Source organism: Chlamydotis macqueenii, chromosome Z (assembly GCF_036417535.1).
Source record: "Chlamydotis macqueenii isolate bChlMac1 chromosome Z, bChlMac1.mat, whole genome shotgun sequence".
In the NCBI taxonomy this organism is placed as follows: Eukaryota; Metazoa; Chordata; class Aves; order Otidiformes; family Otididae; genus Chlamydotis; species Chlamydotis macqueenii.
This window is the reverse complement of record NC_141593.1, coordinates 73,108,485-73,132,451: the sequence shown is the minus strand read 5'-3', so window position 1 is coordinate 73,132,451 and position 23,967 is coordinate 73,108,485. Positions and strand designations below refer to the sequence as shown.

Here is a 23,967-nt window from a genome sequence, read left to right as displayed (position 1 = left end):
CCCCACTAGATCAGGTTGCTCAGAGCCTCATCCAGCCTGGCCTTGAACGATCCCAGGGATGGGGCATCCACCACCTCTCTGGGCAACCTGTTCCAGTGCTCTACAACTCTCATTGTAAAAAATTTTTTTCTCATATCTAATCTAAACCTACCTCCTTCTAATTTAAACCCATTACCCCTTGTTCTATCTGTTTTCAACCCTTCTCATTGGGGAGGAAGAGCAGTTCAGACTAGGTCCTGAAAAATCAGTATTGCAGCAACAATTCTCTGATGTGTAAAGAATTTCAGCTATGGCCTTTATATTTAAAGCAGCATGGAGGAAATACTTACTTCATCTGTGCTCTTTGGGATTGACTGGATCTCAAGTCTCCTTTGAAGCTACAACCTGCTTAATTCTTGTTCTTGTATTTTCTTATTTACTGGATCTGCCAGAAGATTAGTCATTCAGTGAGGTTAAGAGCAGGCTAGTGAGAAATTCTTACGCTTCCTGAAGATGTTGCATAATACAGTTGGAACACAAAGTGTTGAGGGAAGAGACAAAAACACAAAAATGTCCTGTGGTGGAGTTGAGGACACAACTGTGGCAAGAAGTTTGAGTCTGAAAGGCACAGTGAGACTAGAGAGCACACTGCTGTTTGGACTGAAGGGGATTTCGGAAAGGTGAGTGCCCTTTTGTTAACCATCCACTTTATACTTTCCTTGCAGAAATAAAAGTTACCATCTGTATTAATCATCATAACTGATTTCCAAGACTGGACATGGTGAAAATGTTTTAATTAAAATATAAGTAAAAGAAATGTCTGTTTTTAGTTTTGTATAACAACTGCAGCTCCTGAAGAACTTAAATGGTGTCCTGGCCTGTCACATGCAACATGAGGAACAGTTTTAATTCTAGATTGTGATGTAGCATAGGGATGAGAAAATGCCACAAAGTACTAACTCTGAAGCATTACTGGATTGTGCAGACTCCTGGCTGAAGGAATGAGAGAAGGTGAATTTTATTTTAAAAGTCATCAAATTTGAATGAGAATCACGGTTCCATATTTAGGAAAAATAAATGTGGTGCCAATAGTGGAATTCCTAAAAGTAATTTTTCAAAATATAATAGAGCTTGAAGACTTTTTACAACTTTTGTGGCACTTTTTTTTGCTGTGGGATTACAAAGCACTTAAATTGTTTAGCGTACATTTTCCTATGAGAGGAGAATGTGATTTTTTATAACCACTGAAAAACAGTAAAAACAACGGACTGAAGATTTAGAATTGCCTCCTTAGGGATGAATTTGTTTAGTAAATGTAAATCTCTTAAGATCCCTCAATTATGTGAGAAAATAAAGCAAAGCTCTTTGGAGGTGGGGGGAGCAGAATTTGACTATATGGAGCTGAACTGCAGCCACATTTGCTGTGTTCTAAACCATCACATAGCAAAATATTCCCTATGGTTGTCTTACCGCAGTACTGGTAACAACAAAAAGCTACTGCTTCTACAAGATAAGCTATACTTGAGAAGACTAGTGTAAATATAAAACATTTAATAAAGCCACTTGATTGGAGGGAAGTATTGACAATGTGAGTTTGGCAATAAATTTCATTGCCAAATTAATTTCATTTTGTGATGATGAAATCACAGTTCTTTTCATGAAAGACTATGCAGTTCCTGCTAGTCACTACTTATATTGAAAAGAGTTGAAATTTTAAAATATTCTAAAATTCTTGCTTTGATTTTTTTTCTGTTTCTCAATTCTACTTCCCATCTTTCATTTGTCACTGTATGTTTTGCCACCTGTTTCTTCCTAATTTAAGGAGATCTTAAAAATGTGCTAGCAATGTTAAGTCATGGCTTTGAGTTGGAAGACTGAGATTATAGAGGCGTGTTGGGTTACTGAGGCCATTGTGGGTTCTTAGGATCCTAAGAGAGGATGAACCTCTTAGGATCTGCCACTTACCTGTGTCATCTCGCTCAAACCTTACCTGTTTATTTCTCTTCCTTCCCTCCATTTTTGTTGTAAAGACTTCAGGATACTTGCTATTGTCGCTGTAAGGGCAGTGGTCAATCAGAGTTAGCAGAAGTCTCAACTTGGCTAGTGAGATTTAATAATACATCTATTTATACCAACTCTACAGTTATCTTACGTATTCTTAGTAAAGTGATTTCAAATGTTTGTAACCTGTAGAAACGTATGTTATTAAGGTAACAGAGGTGATGACTGAATGTTATCTAAAACATACAGGTAATATAAACTGGTAGTCTTCCTTGTCGTTTCAGAAAATGTCTGCCAAAGAGGACCCTACAGTGGAGATGAATGACAATGAAATACATGAGCTGAATCTTTCTGCATTGCAAGCTCATTTCCTGCATGCAGCCTTTGATTTTCACAAGATTGCCAAAGACACGGAGGCAGAATTCCAAGAGGTCTGTAAACAGCTGCAGAAGAGTTACAACCCTACCATGAGAAATGAACACAATAGGTTAAAGTCCTTGACCTATACATCTCATTCATCATGGCCTTTGACAGAAAGGGCAGCTGCTGGATTTTACCACACACTTGTTAAATCCAGCATGCACTGTTTTTGATCTGGATTAGTTTTATTTACTATGGCCAGATGTGCCCCATACAAACAGCACAATAACTTTTGTCCCACTTGTGAATTTGTCCTGGGCAAAGAGGTGGGTAATATTTCAAAGTATGACATCGGTGTTCAGAAGCTGGAGAAGAACCCAGCAGGGTACACCTACACATACAGCGCGGAGCATGCAAGGTGGCAGTCCTTCGACAGGTGGCCAACCTATGCCACAGGAGAAAAGCCCGATGTGCTGGCCAGAGCTGGGTTTTTCTTTAGACGTAACTGGAAGCAATGCTTGAAGAGATTTCTGGTTCGATTTATAAAATGGTGCAAGTCTACTTACAATACTTGAATGAGTATGACTTTTTTTTTTTCATGCCAGTCATCATTTTGAGATGTATTGTATCCCCCATAAATGCTTTTTTTCCATGCTGAAGAACATAGGCAACTCAGCCATTCCTCATGCTGGTGTTCCATATTTTTTATAATCTTCGCTGCTGTCCCATGCACCTTTTCCTGTTCTAATACAATATTTTTTGAGTTGAGGAGATCTCAATCACATGTGCTGTTCAAGATGTGCATTAATTTTAGATTTGTACAGTGGCATAATTATACCTTTTTTCCTACTTACTTGTCTGCAACAGATGCCAAGCTTACAGATCTGGTATCTCTTCCTCTTCCCCAAAGTTGCAGATTGCTTTTTAAAGATTGGCATTATGTTTTCCTCACTCAGCCATAATCTATTACATAATTGCTTTGATTTTTGACCCACCTTTTGCTATATTGTTCCTCTGGTTTAGAGAATGGGAACTTCCCTGAATTCTTCTGTAGTGAACATGAATGCAAATACTGCAGAGATTGTAACTTCCAGTGCTCTGCAATTGCACTGGCCTGAAATGCCATCCTGTAGAAAATCTTTGTTGGTTAGTTTGATTTTATTCTAAGATATCATTAAGATCTGATATTCCTTTTCCTTCTAGCACTGTTTACTCAATTTTTCCTATTTTATGTACTGCATTATAGCATTTGACTGACCTGTCTGTCTTCCATCACATTTATGCTGACTATCAATATGTTAACTTAGGGACAGAAAGTCTAGTTCTCCCATCTTATTCCTGTTTTTTTTCTAGAATTATTCATTTACTTAGCTTTTACAAATAACCTGTCTGGCTAGAATGCAAAATTCAAAAATAGCCAACAATGAAGACAAGTTTATTCTACCAAGCCTGTACAATTTCTCAGATTTTTTTTCTCAAGTTTTATTTCAATAGAAAGATCTACCTTATATTTTCACTTTTGGATCTGCACCAAGTTTAGACCCAAAATAAGTGGAAAATCCAAAGTGTTTTGTAAACCTTTTTAGTTTCAGTTGCTATAATCTAAGAAAAAAAGGCTACTCTTAGCTACAGATTTTGGATCAATGGTATACTTGTGGTTACATGGCTAGAGTGTGAGCAAGTGTGTGCTTATCTCCAAAATCTGTAACTCTCTATGTTGGCTGACAGAGTTTGTCACCCAGTGGGTAATAAGCCAATGTCACCTACTGAGCCATTGCAATTTTCATAGTCGTTTCTATTAACCCTAGATGGCCATTAGAGTGCTGTGGATTCAGATAACGCTGATGGTTCCCTTCCATGATATGCAGAATCATTATTTATTAAAAGAAGGTTATCGATTCTTCTATTCTCTTAATTTCTTACCCTAAAGAAATCAGCATAGATATATTATCAATCCTATTGTCCCTAGTAATGTGAGAAAATACAAGCTTAGTTCCCCTTGAATATATTTTACATGGATTATCAATTCCGCTCGAATCCAAGAGCAGTTCATTTAGTTCTGGATCAGCTTCAGTTTCAGTAGTGCAGTTTCTCTTGACGTCCACTTTCCTAGGGGGATATCTTTCACTCGTGTAATGGATCCAAGAGTCTATCCCTTTCACTCTAATAGCTGTGGGAGTAATCAACAATACTAAGTACGATCCCTTCCAACATTCTTTCAGAGGTTCATCTTTCCAGGTTCAAATGTAGACCTGGTCTCCTGGCTGAGGTACCCTCTCATTCAGATACTTGTGAAGGGAAGACAAAGTACACCCTAATAACAGCAAATACTCAGTATCTGGTCTCAATTAACGAGCTTTTGATCACTCTTCCCTGTTAATTTATTTACAAGATTTAGTTTTCCATACAAAATTTCAAAAGGACTAACTCCTTCCCTAACTCTAGGAGTAATTCTGATTCTTAGTAATGCTATAGGTAGAATTTATATCCATTTCATTTGAGTTTCCTGATACAGTTTTGAAATTTGCCTTTCTAAAGTTTGATTTGTTCATTCTACCTTCCCACTGGCTTGTGGCCACCAAGGAATATGCAAATCCCAATTAGGTTCCAAGAACTGAGGAACATCTGTATGATTTTAGCAATAAAGTGGGGCCCGTGGTCTGAGGCTAATCCCTCAGGAATGCTGAATCTAGGAATTATTTCTTTCAACAGTATTCAGACTACTTCTCTAGCTTTGTTGGTCTGACATGGGAAAGCCTCTGGCCATCCAGAAAAGGTATCTGCCAATATCAATAAATATTTAAATTGTTTACATCTAGGTAATTCAGAGAAATCTATTTACCAGTATTCCGCTGGAATCTGTCCCCTTTTAAGTTGTCCTGGAGGAGGTCTTTTTTTATATTTTTGGGTTGGTTTTGTGGTATATCATGCACTGTTTCACAATTACGTTTGCCAGTCTTTGCATTTTTTGTTCTATGGCATGTGGTCTGATATTTGTTACTACGGCATCCGCCCTCATGGGTTTCTTGATGAGTGCTTTTTATTAATTCTCTCATTAGTGGGGCTGTAACTATTATTTGTCCAGTATTGGTAGTCAACCACCCATCATTAGCCTTAGTACAATTTAAAAGTTTTGCCAATTAATCATCCTTTTCTGAATATGTGGTGGTTCAAATGAAATTCTTCCTGTTGGGATTAAGCCTCCCACTATGGAATCTCTCAGGGCTACCCTTTTTGCTGTCTTATTGATAGCAGAGAGGCTATCCAGCATTTTCCTTCCACTCCAAGTCCAATTTTCTTTTGCCTTGTGAAATCTCAAAACCCAGGTACTCTACAGTTGTTTGTGCAATTTGGGATTTCTTTTGTCATACTTTGTACCCAGCAAGTCCCAAGAAATTTAGCAGATCAACAGTAGCCCTTTTGCATTCTTGTTCTGAAACTATTCCTACCAACATGTCATCTACGTTCTGTAGTAAGGTAATGGAAGGACGCTTACCTTGCCAGTCTTCTAATTCCTTAGCCAGTACCTTACCGAACAGGCTAGGGCTGGTTTTGAATGCTTGGGGTAGTCTGGTCCAGCAGAGTTAGTCTTTTCTTCCTGTAGTTGAACTTTCCCATTCAAATGCAAACAACTTCTGACTTTCCTCTTCCAGAGGCATACAAAAGAAAGCATCCTGCAAAAGGAAGCATCCTTCAGATCTAACACTGTAAAATACACATTATTGTCAGATATTGATGGTAACAGAGTCTATGGATTCAGAACCACCAGATGCACCAACCATAATTCGGTCAACTTCTCTTAAACCTTACCAACCAACACTCCTGTGTTCGGGGTTTTCCAACAAGCAAAATTGGAGTGCGTTATTCAGATTGACATTCTCTTAATAATCTATACTGAATAAAGTCATTTATCAATGGTTACAAGCCTACTCTGGCTTCCAATTTGATAGGATATTGTCTTTTTCTTACTGGTTGTGCTCCAGATTTCAATCCAACTTTTACCAGTACAGCATTTCTCACCGTTTCCGGTATCTTGGCTACTCATACTGTAGGTATCACTGCATCCAGGATCTCCTCTGGGATGTTGATATCCTCCTGTAGCTTTGCGGTCAAGAAACAAAATTGTGCTTTCCAGGCAGTTTCTTTTGGTAGATGTAACTGTTTTTGATTTATCAGAAAAGGTTATTTGTGCTCTTAATTTACCAAGTGGGTCTCGCCCTAGGAGAAGAATGGGGCATTCTGGCATGTAAAGAAACTAATAAGTTACTTTTTTCTCTCCAATTTTACATTCCATTTGTTTCAAAAATGGTTTCAGAGCTTGCATATATACATTGCTTAAAGTTCCCATCCAACTAGTCACTACAGAACGGGTGGCCCTACTACGCATTAGAAAATGTATTATTTCATTCCCCAGCTTAAGTGGAATCAGAGGATTGGCTGGGGAAATTTTAATAGATTCCTCTGGTCCACTTCAGTCTAACGCAATCTCCACATTAACCTAACAGCTTCCTCTGCCTCTTTTTCTTTATCATTCAAAAGATGGCGACATCCTTTCTTCCAATGACCCTCCCGTTTACTATAGGCACACCGACGCGTTCCTAAAGGAGTCCCACAGCGACCTCCACTGTTACCTCCACGACCTCTGCCTCTGAATCCTCCTCATGCGCTTTCTCATACACTTTCTCTTCCTCCTCCCTGTTATAATACACCTTATATGCAATCAACATCAACTGTGAAATTGTCACTCCATCTGCACCATCCACTTTCTGCAGTTTCTTTCTAATAGCTGATGGTGGTGACTGACCAATAAACAACATATTAAACAGTTTCATATTACCAGCATATTCTGGATCCAAATCTGCCCATTTTTGAGCCACTTCACACAATCTTTCATAAAATGCAGACTGAGTTTCCTTGTCTCCTTCTGTGGTAGTGTAGCCCGAGTTACCACACAGTTTCTCACTTACCCTCTCCCTCCCCAGTGGGAATGGGGGAGAGAATTGGGAAGAAAGGAAAACTTCTTTCTTCATCCTTGAGATGAAGACAGTTTACTAAAACAGCAAAGGAAAACTACAATAATAACAGAATATAAGGATATTAAAATATACAAAATGAACAACGCATGTTTTCTCACCACTTGATGTCCAGGCCATCCGAGCAGCGATCATGGAAACGAAACCAAGCAGTAAGCAAAGGAGTGAAAAAGGGGGCCAGCAAGGTGGAGGAACGATGCCAGTGAGCAAGAGAGAGGGATGGGTGCCAGGAAGGCAGATACCCGCCCTGGCCAGCCCCCACTGAGCATGATGTTTATGGCACGGAATACTCTCTTTGGCCAGTTTGGGTCAATTATTCTGTCTGTCTCTCTCCCAGCTTTCCTGCATCTGCACGTTAATGAGACTTGGAAAACAGGACAGTGTCCTTGGTCTCATTCACAACAACTCCTATCATCAGGGTGTTTTGTCAACATTCTTCACACATGAAATCCAAAACACACCAGCTACTGAGAGGAAAATTAACTCCAACCCTGCCAAAACCAAGACACCCTGCCTTATTTCATGCAGCTTAGACAAGTTTTTGAGCTTTTCTACTCTCTTTTCCATCAAAACATACATGCCATTAGGATAATTAGTCAATAGTTTACATTTCTTTCTGATTTCATGATTATTCATAACATAAAGAACAAGTCAACATACAGCACTTCATCCCATTTACTCATCCGTCTACAGAAAAGCATTAGTTGCAATATAGTATTATAATTTAGAGTTCCATTTTTTGGCCATTTTTCATCCTCTCCTAATCTGTACACGGGCTATGACTGATTACAATATGGATAGAGTTTCTTTTTAGTTAGAGGATCCCCTCCAAATTTTTGCCAGTTTTTCAGGATGCATCCCAGTGGAGTGCAGAGAGGTATCTCGGTAAAGGAAGCTGAACCCATTTTATCACTTCCTAGGAAGATTTTCATTAATCAGGACTTCATGTATTCAGCATAAGGAGGATATTCCTTGTTCCTCTCACGCTTCTAGAGACAGAAGTTACAGATAAGCTCCTGCTGCAGTCCTTTAATGAAACGTCTTATGCAGAGCAATCCCGACACAGACACTGATACAGAAACAAAATCAGGTTCCCACTCACCGAGATCTCTGCAGTTCCCTGTTGCTCAAGCCAGATTCTGTTTCAGAAGATATCCACTGTCCTTGCCTAATGGAAAAATTTCATAAAAACAGTTGTATATCATCTACATGCAGGCAAGAAAGATATAGTGCAGTGTTTTGCTTGTGGTGGTTGTCTGGGAAATTGGGAAGATGGTGATGATCCTTGGAGAAAACAAGCTGAATGGTTTCCTGAGTAATTTGACTGACTGTCCTAGAAATATTTCTAGATGTACAAAAAGGTTGATTTGTTTTGACATCTCTTTTTTTCCTCAGCAATGATGCTGGAAAGTGAACAACCCCCCACCTCACATTTTTGTCTTCAACTTTGTTATATTCAAACAATTTATTTCAGCAGATCTTTACTTACAAGAACTGAACAGTATAAGCCTGCTACCCCTATCCTGGTAATTATTTTATATATGTTGGTTTACTCTAGAGATCTTCCATGGGCTTTTCATTGAGATAATGAATCAGCCAGCTGATTATTCTCTCAGATAGCTGCTATGTTGCATGAACAATGCTGATGGCATCAAAAAGTTTGCCTTTGTTTCATTGTCTTTCTGTTGTGAAAAATCCTGCGTATGCGCCTCTTAATAACTGAAACACTGCTTCCAGAATTTTAGTTGGAATTAATGTTTAGGAATAATGTTATAGTTGAGGGTGTTCCTGCTACCTGCAGGAGTGTTGGACTAGATGACTATTAAAGGTCCCTTCCAACCGAAACATAGATTGTATGATTTTGCTTTTTTTTTTTTTTTAATAGGTCTGAATTCCTTCAGAGTAAGAAATCAAGTGAGGAAATTAAAAAATACATTGAAACCTACAATGGATTTGTTGTAGTGGTGATAATCTTTTAATCTATTTCAGTTTTCCCTTATCATGGAATACACCCCAAGGAGGCACTACCCGGGACCTGAGGGTAGGCAAATTAGGCCTTGATCCTGTTTTCCACCCTCTTTCTCCTAAAAAAAAACACCACAGCAACCCCAAACCTGTATATAATTGCATATATAATTAACACTGTGCACTCTAGGTGGAATTTGTTTAATGCAAGTTTATTTTGATGTGTGGATCCAAGCTACCTGTCCAGGCAGTACCTAGGTAGTCTGTTAATGAAAAGTGACGTACTTCCAATTGGCGTTTATCCTACTCAAAGGCAGATGAATTAATTAACTCCTCATGGCACCTATACATATTTATCGATTATTAGGAAGATTTTAGGTGAGTGTGCTACCAAGCACTTCTGCATGGCTGCAGACAGGTTAGGTGAACTCTAGCCTGCCAGCTCTTGTATCACTTCATCTTTGTTTGGGGGGAATTACTTTCATCAGAAAAAAGTGTAATATGCATGTAAGATCTTTCATGAGTTAAACCAAGCAAGTATTCCTTGGAAAACACCATCTCAGATATCTTAAGAGCATCAGTGTTATTGTTCTTTCTTTGGAGCTGTTACTGTCTGTGGGGTTTGTGTATCGGAGGGGGCTACAGTGGCAGCTTCTGCAAGCAGCCGCTACAAGTTTCTCCTCTGTCTGGTGGACATGGCTGGCTCCACGGTGGACCCGCCACTGGACAGGGCTGAGCCACTTGGCCACAGTGATAATGCCTCTGTGATAACATGTTTAACAGTGGGAAAACAAAGCAGCAGTGCAGGGAGAGAGGGAGTAGGCACGGCCTTGCCCTCGGCCTCCATCGGGCCCAGCTTGGCACAGCTTGTCCCGGCCCAGCGGCTGGGAGAGAGGAGTCAGAGAATGTGGGAGGCACAGCCCTGCAGACACCAAGGTCAGGAAAGAAGGAGGGGGAGGAGTAGTGTTTCTCCTGGGAAGATTCTCCTGCAGCAGCGAAAGATTACTGGTTCTGTATTTCTGAAATTTTTAGCACAAGCAAAAATATGTTCTCTATAGAAGCTAAATGTGAAAGTGCTGGTTAAGTAGATCTATCTTACTGGCATTTACCTGTGTCAGAGAGACATGAAATAGAAATGAAACCTGAAGGCTTTGAAAGAAAACAGATTTTTGTCTGTACTATAAATATATAAGTTTAAAATTATCAGAAAGATGCAGTTCTGTAGTAGTGTTTTTGCTTTGCTGTAACCCTTGCAATCTAGTTCTGTCCCTGCTTTGGAGAATCTGATAGCAGACTAAAGCTTTCCTAACTAGTCAGGTATCTTTGGTTCCAAAGGCTTGAACATCTCTGATGATGAAGGAGTTTGACCAGAGTCTTATAAAACTTGCCCAGCAGAAGCTCGTGTGAAAGCCACTGCTTTTGCTAAAGCCAGGTTTTTCTATACAGGTTTGAACCAAGTTTGTTAGCACTATAAACACAGGGCAAGTAAAAGATCCACTTACCAATGCATGGGACAGTGGTTCAAGATAGTCCTGGTACCCAATTAAAATCTTGCTTTAGCTTTCAGTAAGGAGAGTAATGCAGCTGCAAAATCAGAATGGCTTTTGCAAAAGCCGTTGCCTGGCAAGCCTTGCCTGGAGCAAGGGAATCAAAATGGAATTACCCTGTCAGAGGTAAAAGCCAGAGGAAAGAGTTGCGAGGAGGATACGTTTTTAGAAAAGAGAAAGCATTTATCTGTGCACTTGTATATTTATTTGTCTGGTGTTACTAAAAGGACAATAATGGTGCATCTCTCAATTCTGTAGCATTTTATTTTCCCTGATCTAATTTTTATTATTTGTGATTTTAAAAGTGTGTAATTCCAGTAACAAAAAAACACTGAAGTAAATTCATGAAGCAGCTGCAGTGCAGCAGGTTTTATACTGCAGGCATGTTAGTAAGGGAAAAAAATTATGTACATGACCATTTTTGAGGTGCATAATTTCTTGCTTACAGGAGAAGGCAATAGAGTACAGTGCTCCCAGCTGTGCAGGTTGCTTACAAGAGTGGGAAGAAGGTGAAGATCCTGCGGAATAACATGCAAAACGATTCCCCGAGTGAGCGGCAGAATATCTTAGACAATTTCCTGCTGTGTGATGAAAGTAGCCACACACTTTTGCTGTTGTTTTTTTAATACTATTTTAAATGTATATAAATAACTGTATGTTTCTTGTGTGTCTAGGACATTGTGCCTCTCTGAAAACCTTTTTTAAAATTAAGGTTTACTGTAAAAATACAGTAAAAGTTTCCAAGCAAAAGGAATGTTTGTGAAATAGTTCCATCTTTCTGCCAAATGTAAGCATTTGAAGCAATGCATTGTGCCAACTGCTGTGTCTTTTGGAAACACCATTCTAGTTCCAACTGCTCGGAAATAATTTGGAGAGTGTCGTAGTTCAGCCCCGATCGGACCAGACTACGCAGTCTCTCTCTCACTCCCCCCACCTTCCGAGAGAACAGGGAGAGAAAATATAAGGAAGAGCAAACAGAGAGGCCACTGACATTATAGTCTGCACAAGCTTGTGCTTGTCTGCAGTATTCGCTGTTAGGGAAGCAGTTCTCATGCTTTGCAATTTTAAATTATAGTTCCAGTTACAGGGAGCCTCTGTGCAGGTGTGCACAGAATGAGCAGCCAAGGCAGCTTATCAAAGTTCTTCGTCCCAGACCACCTTCTAAATGCATGGCATTTCAGAGGTTGCTGAGTGGGTAAAAGGGGTACGTGACCTGCGTCAGCGTGGTGCGGGCAGCAGCAGCTCCTCTCTGCCTCTGTAAAGGTGTTTCTGAGCCCTGTGGCATTCAAACAGGTAGCCCTAAACAGCGGCTGCCTGCCTGCAGGCATTGACCCAAGTTGTGAAGAAAGTGTCTCTGCAGGGCAGCTATAGGCAATCAGCTTTTCAGTAACCAACAGCAATCATCCTTTGCTGGCAAATTGTGACAAGTGCAACAGGTCCTGGGCTGCTCTGTCGGTTGCGAAGTACCCCAGCCCAAGGTCCTGGGCACTGCTACAGTGAGATAGGGACAGAAAACACTGAAAATAGTAGCGTGATAATTAAGGATAATCTTTGACAATAGTTGATGAAATATGTAGCTTATTTTATCTCACACGATCTAAGTATACAGAATTAATCACGAAGAAGGAAGATATTACTCAAACTAACAAGGACAGCAGGATAAATATGGAACAAACAAGCTACAGGCGAAACATCAGGAGGATGGATGGACAACAAACAGCTGCGTGAGCAATTAATGGCATACCAAGGCCCAGAGGTAAAAAGTTTAATCTCCTCTTCCTCGCTCTTCTCCGCTGCCTTCATCCCCAAAAACCTCTGCGCACGACCACCAGACATCACGGCGCGGGCGCAACAAGGAGGAGTCTGGGGTGTGGACTAGGGAAATAAGTTCCAGGAATGGGTCCACCTTTTCAGGGAAAGGTTATGAATATGTATAGATGTTTTTACAATCCTTATGAATATGTAAACACTCCTGTGTATAAATATAGAAAGGTCCGCTGAGATAGGTGCACACCTTTTTTGGGGAAGCGATTCACTGTGCGCCCGGTGCATCAAAAATAAAGTATACCTACTTTACAACCTTTTGCATTGTGAAGTCTCTTTTTCCGCATGTCAACAGGAACCACAGGGCTGTGGCAGAGTGGCTGGTGTTAGAGGGAAAGCAGGGTCCCAATTTGTGGGACTGTGGGCAGCTAGTCATGAGTTTTTGTGCAAGACGTGTTACTGTTGGAAGTCTCACAGCTCCTCTCTCGGGTCAGTTTGTTCAGGTACCTTGAGGATGGACACAACTGAGAAGTACGAAGTGATTATTTATTTACTAACGCATGCCACAGATCGATAGGATGTTACGAGCCCTGAGGCTGAGCACTACCATGCCCACCACCCTGGTCAGGCTAACCAAAGGTCTCTGCCGGGCACGGGGCAGAGTCCTCTGGCCATCAGCCGCCCTATCTCACCGTGCTCCCTCCGCCTGTAGCGGTCTCTTCCCTGCATCTCTGCAGACTGTCTCACGGCTTTCTCTCAGCAGTCAGCGGCAAGGTTATGCATCTGCGTCAGATCAGAGCTGGGCCTCATATCCTTGATAGGCAGACAGGAAAACACTGGGATGGAGGAAGCTTATGGATGAGAGAGAGGGGTAAAGATAGAGGGCCATTATGGCTGAAGTCCTGCTTCTGGGAGGAGTAAAAGAATTTTGCTAGTGTTAAAAAATACAGAGCTAGTACTGCACCTGCTGTAAATTGCTCTTGCAGCTGCTGGTGCTTGCTGGTACCTAAGCAACTCAATTTGAATGAAATAATAAATATTTAAGGAAGTATAAGTGGATTTGTTTTTGTTCTACCAAACTCACTGTAAAGCAAATCTTGAAAAGAAAGCAACCCTACATTCTGTAGGAGCTGGTAAGCACTGCGCAGCCTCACTTGAAAGGATGGCAGTATTGAGTTTACGTTTTAGTTTGAGAGGATTGTTAATGGTTTTCTGGATTTGACCCTTACTTAGTCAGAAAAAAATATTAATTTCAGTAAGTACTGACTTAGAATTTATGGATTGTCCATATATAGGGACAACAAATAGTAGGGAATCTGTCAGCTACTGCTTGCTTTTGTAATCTGTGAATATAAACCAAACCCTTAGCAGGCGAAAGTAATTTCTGTGCAGATGGGGCATATAAGCAAACAAAATTATTTTGTGACAATATGGTGTGATTTTTTTTATTCATGTTTTGGAAAATTGCAAATGTATATCAGCTGTGTACTACATATTATATGTACATGCTTTTAGATGCAAAAGAAAGAAAATTGAGATAACCTTCCACTATTTTTTGCTTCTAATGCTTCCTTTTTCCAAATAGTATTGCCATTTCAAGGGAGCGGTGGTGTGGATACATGTGCGTGGATTTCTGAGAGAAGAGTTCATACTCAATGAGTTTCCACTGAGTTGCTGCAGAACAATGCAAGCACAGAGTTCATAATTCAAAAGTAAATTTGCAATAGTGGTACTGTCCAGACACTTTCTTTAGCAGTCTTCTCTTAATCAAAAAATGGCTATTACTGCCACCGAGAAATGCTGAAATTTTGGGGCGTATATGTATCAGACTGAGGTGTTTTGTAATTTTTTGAAGGCACTAAAAGCACGTTTTAGAGCTCTGAATGCATAATAGCAGTTTTAAACCTCATGGTACTGAAATGGTGACGGGAACAATGAAAAGTCATAGTTGCCAGTTTATTAATGAAGACGTTTGTTCATTCTTTGCATTTGCCAACATGTGTATCTCCATTTTACTGAAAGTGAGTGGGGCTGTTTCTGGTGGGAAGTCCTAGTTCCCCAGACTATGGCATAAGTATACACTGTCACGTCTGAACTTCAGAAAAGCTCTCTGGTGTCATCTCTTAGTGAGCTGCAGGAAGAGGCATTGAGCATTTCTGGGGTTCACTGTACTTTTGTTGAAGATGCAAATAATAAAATGGTACTGCTTCATTTGAGTTAACATTACTGTGGGGTTTTTTGTTTAACTCTTTGCCTGCATGGTGCCAACTGAACATGTCTTTGCAACTCTCTGAACCTACTTGTGAGACTGGCCGTTAAGTTTATTGACACAGCACTGCATCTGACCCGATTGTTCTTTCCAGACCATGGAAGGCTAGGGACGATGGCACTGCGATACCAGTATGTCTCTGCACAGAGCTAGGTCAGGTCCAGCAAAGCTTTTTAGCTCAAGTTTATCACTTGATTCCTTGCTACACGCAAACTAACCCCACATTAAAACACACTGGTGCAAACCCAGCTGAGTAGGACAAAGAGAAACTGTGGGAACTTTGTTTATTCAGAAGCAGCGATACCAGTTTTTTCCATTATCTGGAAAATCTATGTTCTTCCTGCAGTTTAGTGGACAGCTGACTATATTTGAGTTTTGTGTACTAAATCAGCTTGTCACTAGGTTTTATTACTTAATGTCATCCTTTTTGCAGACATGACACTTGTTGAAAGTCAGTGTCTTCAAGAAGTAAAGAACTTGACCAAACAACTTACAAAGGCTTACAACAGTAACAGCTTCAGCAAGTTGTTTTCCTTGGCAACTCAAACCATTTGGCTATTGACTTGAAATTACCCTATGGGGACCTGTCAGTTGTCTCTAAGGATATTAATGATCAGCCAATACAGCAGCCCTTTCTTTATTAAATCCTTGCAAACCTCGACTCCACCGTTGTCCTGGAAGGTGAAGCAGAAAGTGGAAAAACAGCATTACTTGGGAAAATAGCTCTTCTTTGGGCCTTAGGCTGCTGCCCATTCTAAGCAGGTTTAAGTTTGTATTCTCTCTCTCCCTGACTTATGTAAGGTCAGATCACAGCATGGCTGATATTATATGCAATCAACCAGTAGTATTTGTGGGACTCTTAAGAGATGTAATTCAGCCACTGAAAAAACAGGTCTTATTTCTTTCAGATTACTATCGTGAGATGAATTCAGTGCCCCAAATTGTAGAGGAACTTACACAAAGGAACCATCTCTACCAGCTTGTTTGGTTGTTGCTGTCCATACTAACAGGACAAGAGAAATTCACAAGTATGCAACCACCACTTTTAAACATTGCAGAGTTCCCTCTGTCCAGTACTCCATATGTACTAAAGAAACTGTTCCCCTACAATTTGACCTTGTGGAGCAGTCTCTCTTTCAGCTGGAGTGTGAAAATCCTATGCAGACCATTCTAAAGACACCTCTTTGTGTGGTGTCTCTCGCTGTGTATTGGGTACAACACCCAAAGGGTAACGTAATCACTGATGAGGCTATTTTAAGGCCTATCTATCTGCTCTGTCACTTACTGAAATATTTCGCGAATCTAGTACTTAGTACAGTCTTTAAACTGCCTCACATATAGCCTAGGGAAAATGACTTCTTTTGTAAGCAAACAGTCAATCTGTCATATCATCTTCCTTTATTTTTGACATACATTTTAGTATATATATATAGTGACTTGAAGACTCCCATCTTTTCAGCAGGCTGACCACAAGGCAAGACTGAAGAGCGTATGCGACAGTACACAGGCATGGAAGAGATTGTTACACTCGGTATCTTGCATCTGTGCAAAGCTGATCTGGTGTCCGACCTGAAGTGGCTGCATAACCTGGTATCGTATTTGCTTTGCTCTGTACGAGTGGTATTCAAACACTCGTAAACACAGTGGTATCTTATTCTGTAAGGTATTAATGTGCCTGCTAAAGTATCCTCTATTTTCTCAGTCTCCTCAGTCTGCGGTATTAAAATGCTTCAATGAGTTGAGTTCAAAGTTCTACTTTTTTCAACCTAATAGCAACAACTTTGTTTTATTTTTAACATACCTTAGTTTCACTTGGGTTTGGAGCATCTTTAAGTCCTTACTGATGTCTATTTTTGCAGCATAGGTTGCAAAACTGTGGGGGTTTCCAGAAGCTGTCAGTAAATCACAATGTTACAGAAACTGCTTGGAGAAGCTTCTTTAGAAGTTTAGTAACACACCTGCTTTAGAAGAGCTGGACACTAGCTGCATGTTCACACATCAGATCAAAGCCAGTGCATCAACAGTGATGGCTTTTCTCCAGTGTGTTCCTCAACCGCCTGGTCTTGTGACAAAGTAAAGATGGCTTGGCTCTTTGACACAGAGGACCTTAGAGTGTTTGATTATCATGAAGGAGCGGCATCCTCAGCCGAGGAGATTACAATTATCTTAGCAATGGGTCTTGCCACTTTCACCAATTTTTCAAAAGTTTGAAACTGTTAGGGTTTGATTTTTTTCTTTTTCCTTCTTGTATTATGAATTACACACTTGCATTGCAAATAGACATATATTGTAAAATTTCTACCAGGGTGAAACATGCCAGTCTCTTCTACAGCAGGGTTAGGATAATGTAAAAGGATGAACAAACAGAACACAGGATTAGCACTACTCTAAAAATCTGATTTGCTTTGCAAATATAGTTATAGATTGTACCTAAGTAATATCTTGGGGAAAAAAAATGTAAAATTTTACTTAAAGTCTATTTAAAATAAATTATTTTTATTCAGGTCAGGACCGCACTAAGAATAATATTAGATGCTACATTTTACTAGCATTGAAATCTGATAAAGGCCACTTTTTATAATGTAATGCTAGATATTAACACAGGACTAGCTGATTCACATGTGGCAGTTTTGCCTGTTTATGAATGAACAGCTGCTGAACAGCTGATTTAGAAGCCTTGCATCTCTGCAAGCAATCTTAACTGACTTCAGCTAGACAATTAAGAAAAAGCCTTCAAAATGGCTTAGGGAAGTTAAGATTATGCCTGTTACCTTTTTGCTCAATTATTTGTGGGAAAACTGATTTTCTGACACTTGACGACAGTAGGAAAAGAAACTGAACGCAGCCAAGTTCAGGCCTGCACTTGGCTAGTTTCCATGAAAAGCAAACCACTGGCAGTAACTACATCAGTCTAGTTTTGTGGCTGCAGCCTCTATTCTACAAGAGTTAAGACTGTAAGGGCTGAAATCTAACTTACCATTACCTTCCCAAAGTCTGTTTTTTCTAATTTGCTTCTAGTAATGGTACTCAGAAAAAAAGCCACAGAAAAACTTTCTGGTGTATTTCAGCCATTCATCCAACAGACATATCTAGAGAAGGTAAAAATAAAAACACCTCAAAACAAACCACACCCCTAAATTAAAAGTTTGAGAAGCAGAACTTTATTAACAAGCATTTGAAACAAAAAAAAATGAGCCTTTCTGAATCCAGCTGTCATATTCAGGATCTAATCAGACCCGTAAGGTATCTCTTCTAATACCGTTTTCCAGGCCGTTGCCACCAGTGGCCACGGTAACATACACGGCTGCCATAGCTGCCACCTAAAAGAATATACTGCAATTGCTAGTTCTGGTGTTACCATTCAGATAAAAAGTCTGAGGAATACAACAGGTCTTAAAGTGGGAGACAAACGAAGTCTATCATCTGGGGTTAAAAGACTTACATCTATCAGGTGGTAAAAACGCTTGAAATTGTTTCAGGGAATTAAAAAATACTTTATTGCTGCAGTGCTTTCTAAATGCATTTGACTAGAGATCTTTAAGAAATAGGTTATTTCAATGCACATACAATTACTCGTTTCAAGATATTTGTCTACTTCTTATCAGGGGCAGCTCAATGTTTAGAAAAATGTTAAGATCAATTGTCTTGATAAAATCCTGATATTCACCACAAACCATCCGTGCATAAGTGATATACACCTCTCAGTGGGAAAGACTTGTACCTGGCTTTAAAAAAACAAGCAAAAATTAGTATACAAGAGCTTTTTGATTTTAAACAAGCAAACAAGAAGTACTCAACTGCACAGAAATTACACGTTGTTACAGAAAATCAGAAAAGCAGGTCCCCAAGAGAATAAATTTTTGTTCTATAAGGAACTGAACAATATACTGAGAATTCTAAACAAAGGATTTCAAACAACAGCACAGGCACTGAACTAATGAGAACAGAATTGCTCAGCAGTATCAAACGGAAATGTTGATCTTCTCCTGAAAACAAAGTTTAGCTAAACATCCTGCTATCCCATCTATTTAAAGAAGCAGTTGCTCCTGAAGATACGTAGATAGATGCAAAAACTGCACTCACTTAACTTTTTACTTTCAAAATAGCCCATAAATAAATAATGTAACTCTTAACAGTTCAAGTCAGCTGCATCATTAATCCTGATGTAGAGAGATGCTGTAGTTAAACCTCTCTCAGAGCAATAAAATACTTCTAGTCAAGAAAATATTATTCTACGGCTGCTAAGCAAAGAAGGCATTAATACTGGCAGATGTGGTCTTCATAGAGAATGGATGGAAGTCTCAAAGCTCACAGTTTTTGCACAGAATTCAAAACTTCTTGAGAGCTTCTAAAATGAACTGTAGTTTCAAACAAATTTGTCAAGCAAGACTGTATCTTTATTTAGCACAAAATTACAATACTTACAATCTTTCAAATCAACGACGGATATTCAGTTACTTTGCATGTGCTTCTCTCTCCGGTGCCGCTTCCATTCGACTTTGTTTTAAACCCTACAGGATACAATTTAGTAGGGTCTTGCTTTTACTAACATGGAAATAAAAATTTAGTTGCAGAACAAAAACATATTTGGACAATTTTTTTTCAGTCCTTTACAAATGAAGAATAGCTTTTAACTCTTTGGGGAAATCAGAAAGGGCAGTTTAAAAAGGACAAAAGCCAAACTACATGTCTTTTTTATAATCAGTGGCTCTACAGAACAATTTCAAATATATATTTCTTGTTCAATTAAAAGTAAATCAATGCAATCCGAAATTACATATAATATGAAGCAAGAAATTCCAAAACTAGTGTTTTGAAGATACCCTATGCTACCAAATTCCCCCTTTCCAACCTCCCCAATGAAGACTTGAATTCCTTTTGTAATTTTCCTTCTTCCTAAGTGTACAAAGGAAAACAGAAATCAATATTCCATGTCACAGATTTTACGTAACTACGCTGATGGCTCCTGCTGGACCTTCACAATCACCTGAAACAATTACTGAAGGATAGTCTCTGCAAAAATGCCAAATCTGATCCTAAATGTGATACTACCACTCATACTCAAAGAAAGTCGACAAAGACTACTGAATAATAAACATATTCAGATTTATTCCACCTCTCCACAAAGACAGAACCAGTTGTTTCAGAATGGCTATAAAACACTGGCTATAAAAGTACCTCATGGGACCCCTCCAGCGGAACAAAGGGCTACAACAACATTGACTATACAGATATGCTGGCTCATGTGATTCTACTCAAGGACAAAAAAACTTACACAATACAAAATAACCTTAAGCTTAGCTATCATAAACGAAAATAAGAGATGTAAAAAGCAGCCCTCCCTGTCTAACTTCTTGATGAGAACAGCAGCAGCAACACAACAGCAAAATTACAAAGACATTTCAAGACAACAGTGGCACGTACCAGGTAATACCCAGTGTGATAACCACTCATGTACCAGGCGATCAACATGCTCCCCAGTGCTTCATCGTCCTCAGGAGAGTCTGGCCTCATCGGTGGCGGAGGAGGAATCAACTAAGAAATCACAAAGGAAATGTCTGTGTTTCAACAGAGTATATTGCAGGTTAGAAAGCTACCAGTTCTAAAATCTACAATGCAAAACTGAAGAACGTGAGCATATCCTCGATATATTCTCTGAAAAGGACTCAAGTAAGATGGTATTTTCTGAAAACAAGTAATTTCCAAAGCCTGGGAGAAACAGGATTCCTGTAGCTTGACTGCGCACAAAAGAATTTATTAGGGGAAAATATTTATCTGCATCAGTGAAATGCTGTTAACCAAATGTAAGGTGTAGTTCCTTCAAATAATTTTTCTCTTGATATTCTTACCAACAGCTTCACTGTCACTAAAATGAGTGCAGAACAGACCTTGTGCATTAGATTCCCCTAACACTTTTAACTGAATGCATTACCAAACACCTGGAAAATAGAGACTAACACAGAAATGTGTTCTAAAAACATAGGCAGCGACCACATTCTCAGTTAGAAAACTTGAGATAACCAATACTCATCTTTGACACTTTCGTCCTCACTCTCCCATCACTTACTGGTGGTCCTCCTGGGAAGGGTGGGGGCCAGCAGGACAAAAACGATGGAGATGCCCTGAATTTTGATCCAGACTACATTGAAAAAAAATAACAGTGCAAATTAAAATTAAATTTCAGGAGTTAGGATGTTAAGAGACAAGCAGAAGAAAAACCTAGCCACCTCTATCCTAATTTAATTTGAGAAAAACACACTGTTGGCTGAAATATTTGCTTGCTACTCCTGTTCAATGTTGTTTGAAAAGAATCACTCCTCACAGGTGGATAATCTTCTGAAAACTTATCCTCGATGACTCCATTGCTTGCTTCACCCTGGGGCCAAACAAAGCCCACTTGTGTGGAGGTGAGAATGGAAGTCAGGACTCTTGTGGCCCTCACCCTCTGGCCTCCCGCCGGGCAGTCGACTGGGCCAACTGGGCCTGGCCAAGAGAAGGGAGGAGAGAAGGTGTGACGGGAACCGGAGAGGCGTCTGCCTGAGCCAGTCGTGAAGGATTTATTGTGAGAGGAGCGGCTGCAGGCGCCGAGGGGAGTGAGGGAGGAGGGGGAGCAGCAATGGTGCTGCGGGCAGAGATTCCCCTGCAGCCCGTGGTGCAGCCCCTGGTGAGGCCGGCTGTGCCCCTGCAGCCCATGGAGGCCCCCGCAGGAGCAGAGATCCCCCTGCAGCCCGGGGAGGACCCCATACCAGGGCAGGTGGTGGCCTGAAGGAGGCTGTGGCCCGTGGAGGGCCTGTGCTGGGGCAGCTGGTTCCTGAGGGACTGCACCGTGGAAAAGGGCCCCGTGCCAGAGCAGTTCATGAAGGACTGCAGCCCATGGGAGGGACCCCACGCTGGAGCAGAGGAGAAATGCAAGGAGCTTTTTCCCCAAGGAGGGAGGAGCAGCTTAAAGCAATGTATGATGAACTGACCATAACACCCATTCCCTATTTCCCCTCTGTGCTGCTCACAGAGGGGAAAGAGATAGATAATTTGAAATTAAGTTAAGCCCAGGAAGAGGGAGGGGTGGGGGGAAGGTGTTTTTCTTTTCTCTCGTATTATTCTGCTTTGTTTTTAATAATAAACATATATATTTTCTCAAGTTGAGTCTGTTTTGCCCGTAATGGTAACATTAAAGATCTCTCCCTGTCCCTATCTCAAACCTCCAGCCTTTTTGTTCTATTATCTCTCCCCGATTCCCTCAGAGAGTGGGGAAAGCAAGTGACAGACTGCATAGCTTGGCCCTGAGCAGGGCTAAACTACGACAGTTAGCTAGGAAGAAGGCTTTGCTCACTAAACTTGAGCACTATAAAACAACTACACTACAGCCAGATTATTATAAATTGGCACACCAACAAGTTCTAACATGCATATCTGTATATCCATTCCCAAATGCTGTTTCTTGGTTTCTAGGCAATAATAAATGCCATTCTTTTGTCTCTGAATTTAGACACTAAGCTTAACAGTGCTATATGAATTCTTTCAGATATGGCTGAGCTTACCTTTCCCATGCCTGGGGCTGCTGGTGGTATAGGAAAACGTAGGTTTTGAGGGGAATATCTTGCTTTTGTGCAGTTGTTTTTGTTTTGAGGTGACTGGGAAGATTTTTCACTTTCATCTGTTGAATACGGAGTCTCATTTTCATTCTAGGAGACCAAGACATTTTTATGAGATACACTAAACAGGAGGTTACAGGAAGCAGTTTTAGTGTGAAAAAGCTTGGTAAGGCCCATCCACATCCTTCTCTCTCTCTGGCCCTCCCAGTCCTACTCAGGAAACGTCTTATAACCTCATAATATTATCTGCTCACCATCTTAGTTATGCTATCCTTTCACTTGTGAATTTCTTGTTGCTTCCTCCCTTTCTTCCACGTTGAGTTTAAGAAAGGGACACTTTCATTCCCTCCATCAGCTCGCATCGTTCACAACAGAATCAGGTATCAATTCTCACTCTGAACACCATGGTACTACCAGAAACACGGGAAAAGCTGATTCTCCCACTTTCTCTGTCCTTTTCAGAGAATGAAAAGGTGTCCCTCCCCTCCCCAGAACTCCCCATCCCATTTACTGTTTCATCGTTGGCTAGAGGAAGTAGGTCAGACAGGTTCTGCTCCTCCTGATTGCCGTATTCCGTGTAAGTAACAACACATGTGCCTCTCTTCTGATTGATGGAGACAATAGTTGCTAGGTACATGTTACCATCCTCAGACCAAACAGCATTACAGCTGTCACCAACTTTCCACTGCAACAGAAGGAAGAGAGCCAAGTAAATATCTACACATCAACGATCAAAAACAAAGATGCCTTGTTCCATTTTGTCCAGAGCACGAGAAAAATAACGCCCACTCAAAAAGTTTTTCCGTTGTACTTAGGGAAATTGCTCAATGTAACCTAGCAATAAAATGTACAACGTTAACACCCTGCCCCCCAGAATGTTACCCTCAAGGTGATGAAAAAGCTACTTTTGAGTACCACACAGAAGTACAACATGCAGTACGAGCATCACTAACATTTACAGCAGAGGTGACCTGTTTCAAAGGCACCATGCTGCTCTTCTTTCTATTTCTGTTCTTTTTATTGTTTTTTCTCTTCGTCCCCAGGCGCTGCTCCTGTTTGTCTGAAGGCTCCGAACACTCCCCATTTTTTAAAGCGTTCTGCGGGAAGACAAAGGAGAAAAACAATAGCAGGCAACCCAGCGGCCTCAGCCCAGGGTCCAGTTACGCCCGGGCCGCCTCCCTTACCTTGAAGGAGGCCACCGCCTTGTCGTACGCCTTGATGAGGGCCGTGTCGTCCCACACGTCCGAGTCGTCGCTCTGCGGAGGACCACAGACCACGTTACCGCCTATCCGAATTCCCGCTCCCGGTCACCCCCCGCCCTCGACCGGCCCCGGCACCCACCTGCCCGGTCCCACGCCGGAACAGCACCCTCTCCGCCATGGCCGGCCCCGGCCCCGCGCGGCCGCCTGCTGCGCAAGCGCCGTATCGTCATTTCCGGCGCGCCGCGGCCCCGCTCC

General features: G+C 40.8%; 2 protein-coding genes across 4 annotated transcripts; one reads left to right on the top strand and one right to left on the bottom strand.

The window, feature by feature from the left end:
- Positions 1-196: 196 nt before the first annotated feature.
- Positions 197-16,259, top strand: NAIP (NLR family apoptosis inhibitory protein). The gene is given in 9 exon segments (XM_086771379.1): positions 197-2,912; positions 8,558-8,688; positions 9,259-9,337; positions 9,706-9,716; positions 11,312-11,434; positions 13,005-13,152; positions 15,434-15,668; positions 15,671-15,895; positions 15,898-16,259. Coding segments are annotated over 9 exon segments (1,959 nt in total). The 5' UTR covers positions 197-2,267.
- A 1,797-nt stretch (positions 16,260-18,056) lies between these two features.
- SMN2 (survival of motor neuron 2, centromeric) lies at positions 18,057-23,963 on the bottom strand. 3 transcript variants are annotated; one of them, XM_086769974.1, is made up of 9 exons: positions 23,852-23,963; positions 23,695-23,766; positions 23,482-23,607; positions 23,022-23,195; positions 22,457-22,600; positions 20,986-21,057; positions 20,343-20,453; positions 19,344-19,429; positions 18,057-18,643 (listed from the first exon to the last, which is right to left on the bottom strand). In XM_086769974.1, exons 1-8 carry the CDS (start codon positions 23,888-23,890, stop codon positions 19,373-19,375), a joined length of 795 nt encoding a protein of 264 aa, XP_086626100.1. In that variant the 5' UTR covers positions 23,891-23,963; the 3' UTR covers positions 18,057-18,643; positions 19,344-19,372. The 3 variants fall into 3 exon arrangements, with proteins under 3 accessions (XP_086626100.1, XP_086626101.1, XP_086626099.1); XM_086769975.1 differs by having other exon boundaries at positions 18,057-18,639; XM_086769973.1 differs by lacking the exons at positions 18,057-18,643; positions 19,344-19,429 and having other exon boundaries at positions 20,053-20,453.
- Positions 23,964-23,967: the final 4 nt, after the last annotated feature.

Excerpts from the sequence above, each read along its gene's own strand:
- SMN2 (XM_086769973.1), bottom strand. The coding sequence starts at position 23,890 with ATGGCGGAGAGGGTGCTGTTCCGGCGTGGGACCGGGCAG. Across the intron at positions 22,601-23,021 it reads CTCTAGCCAACGATGAAACA|AATGAAAATGAGACTCCGTA; the intron begins GTAAATGGGATG and ends TTGGTCTCCTAG. Across the intron at positions 20,454-20,985 it reads CCTTCCCAGGAGGACCACCA|TTGATTCCTCCTCCGCCACC; the intron begins GTAAGTGATGGG and ends GTGATTTCTTAG.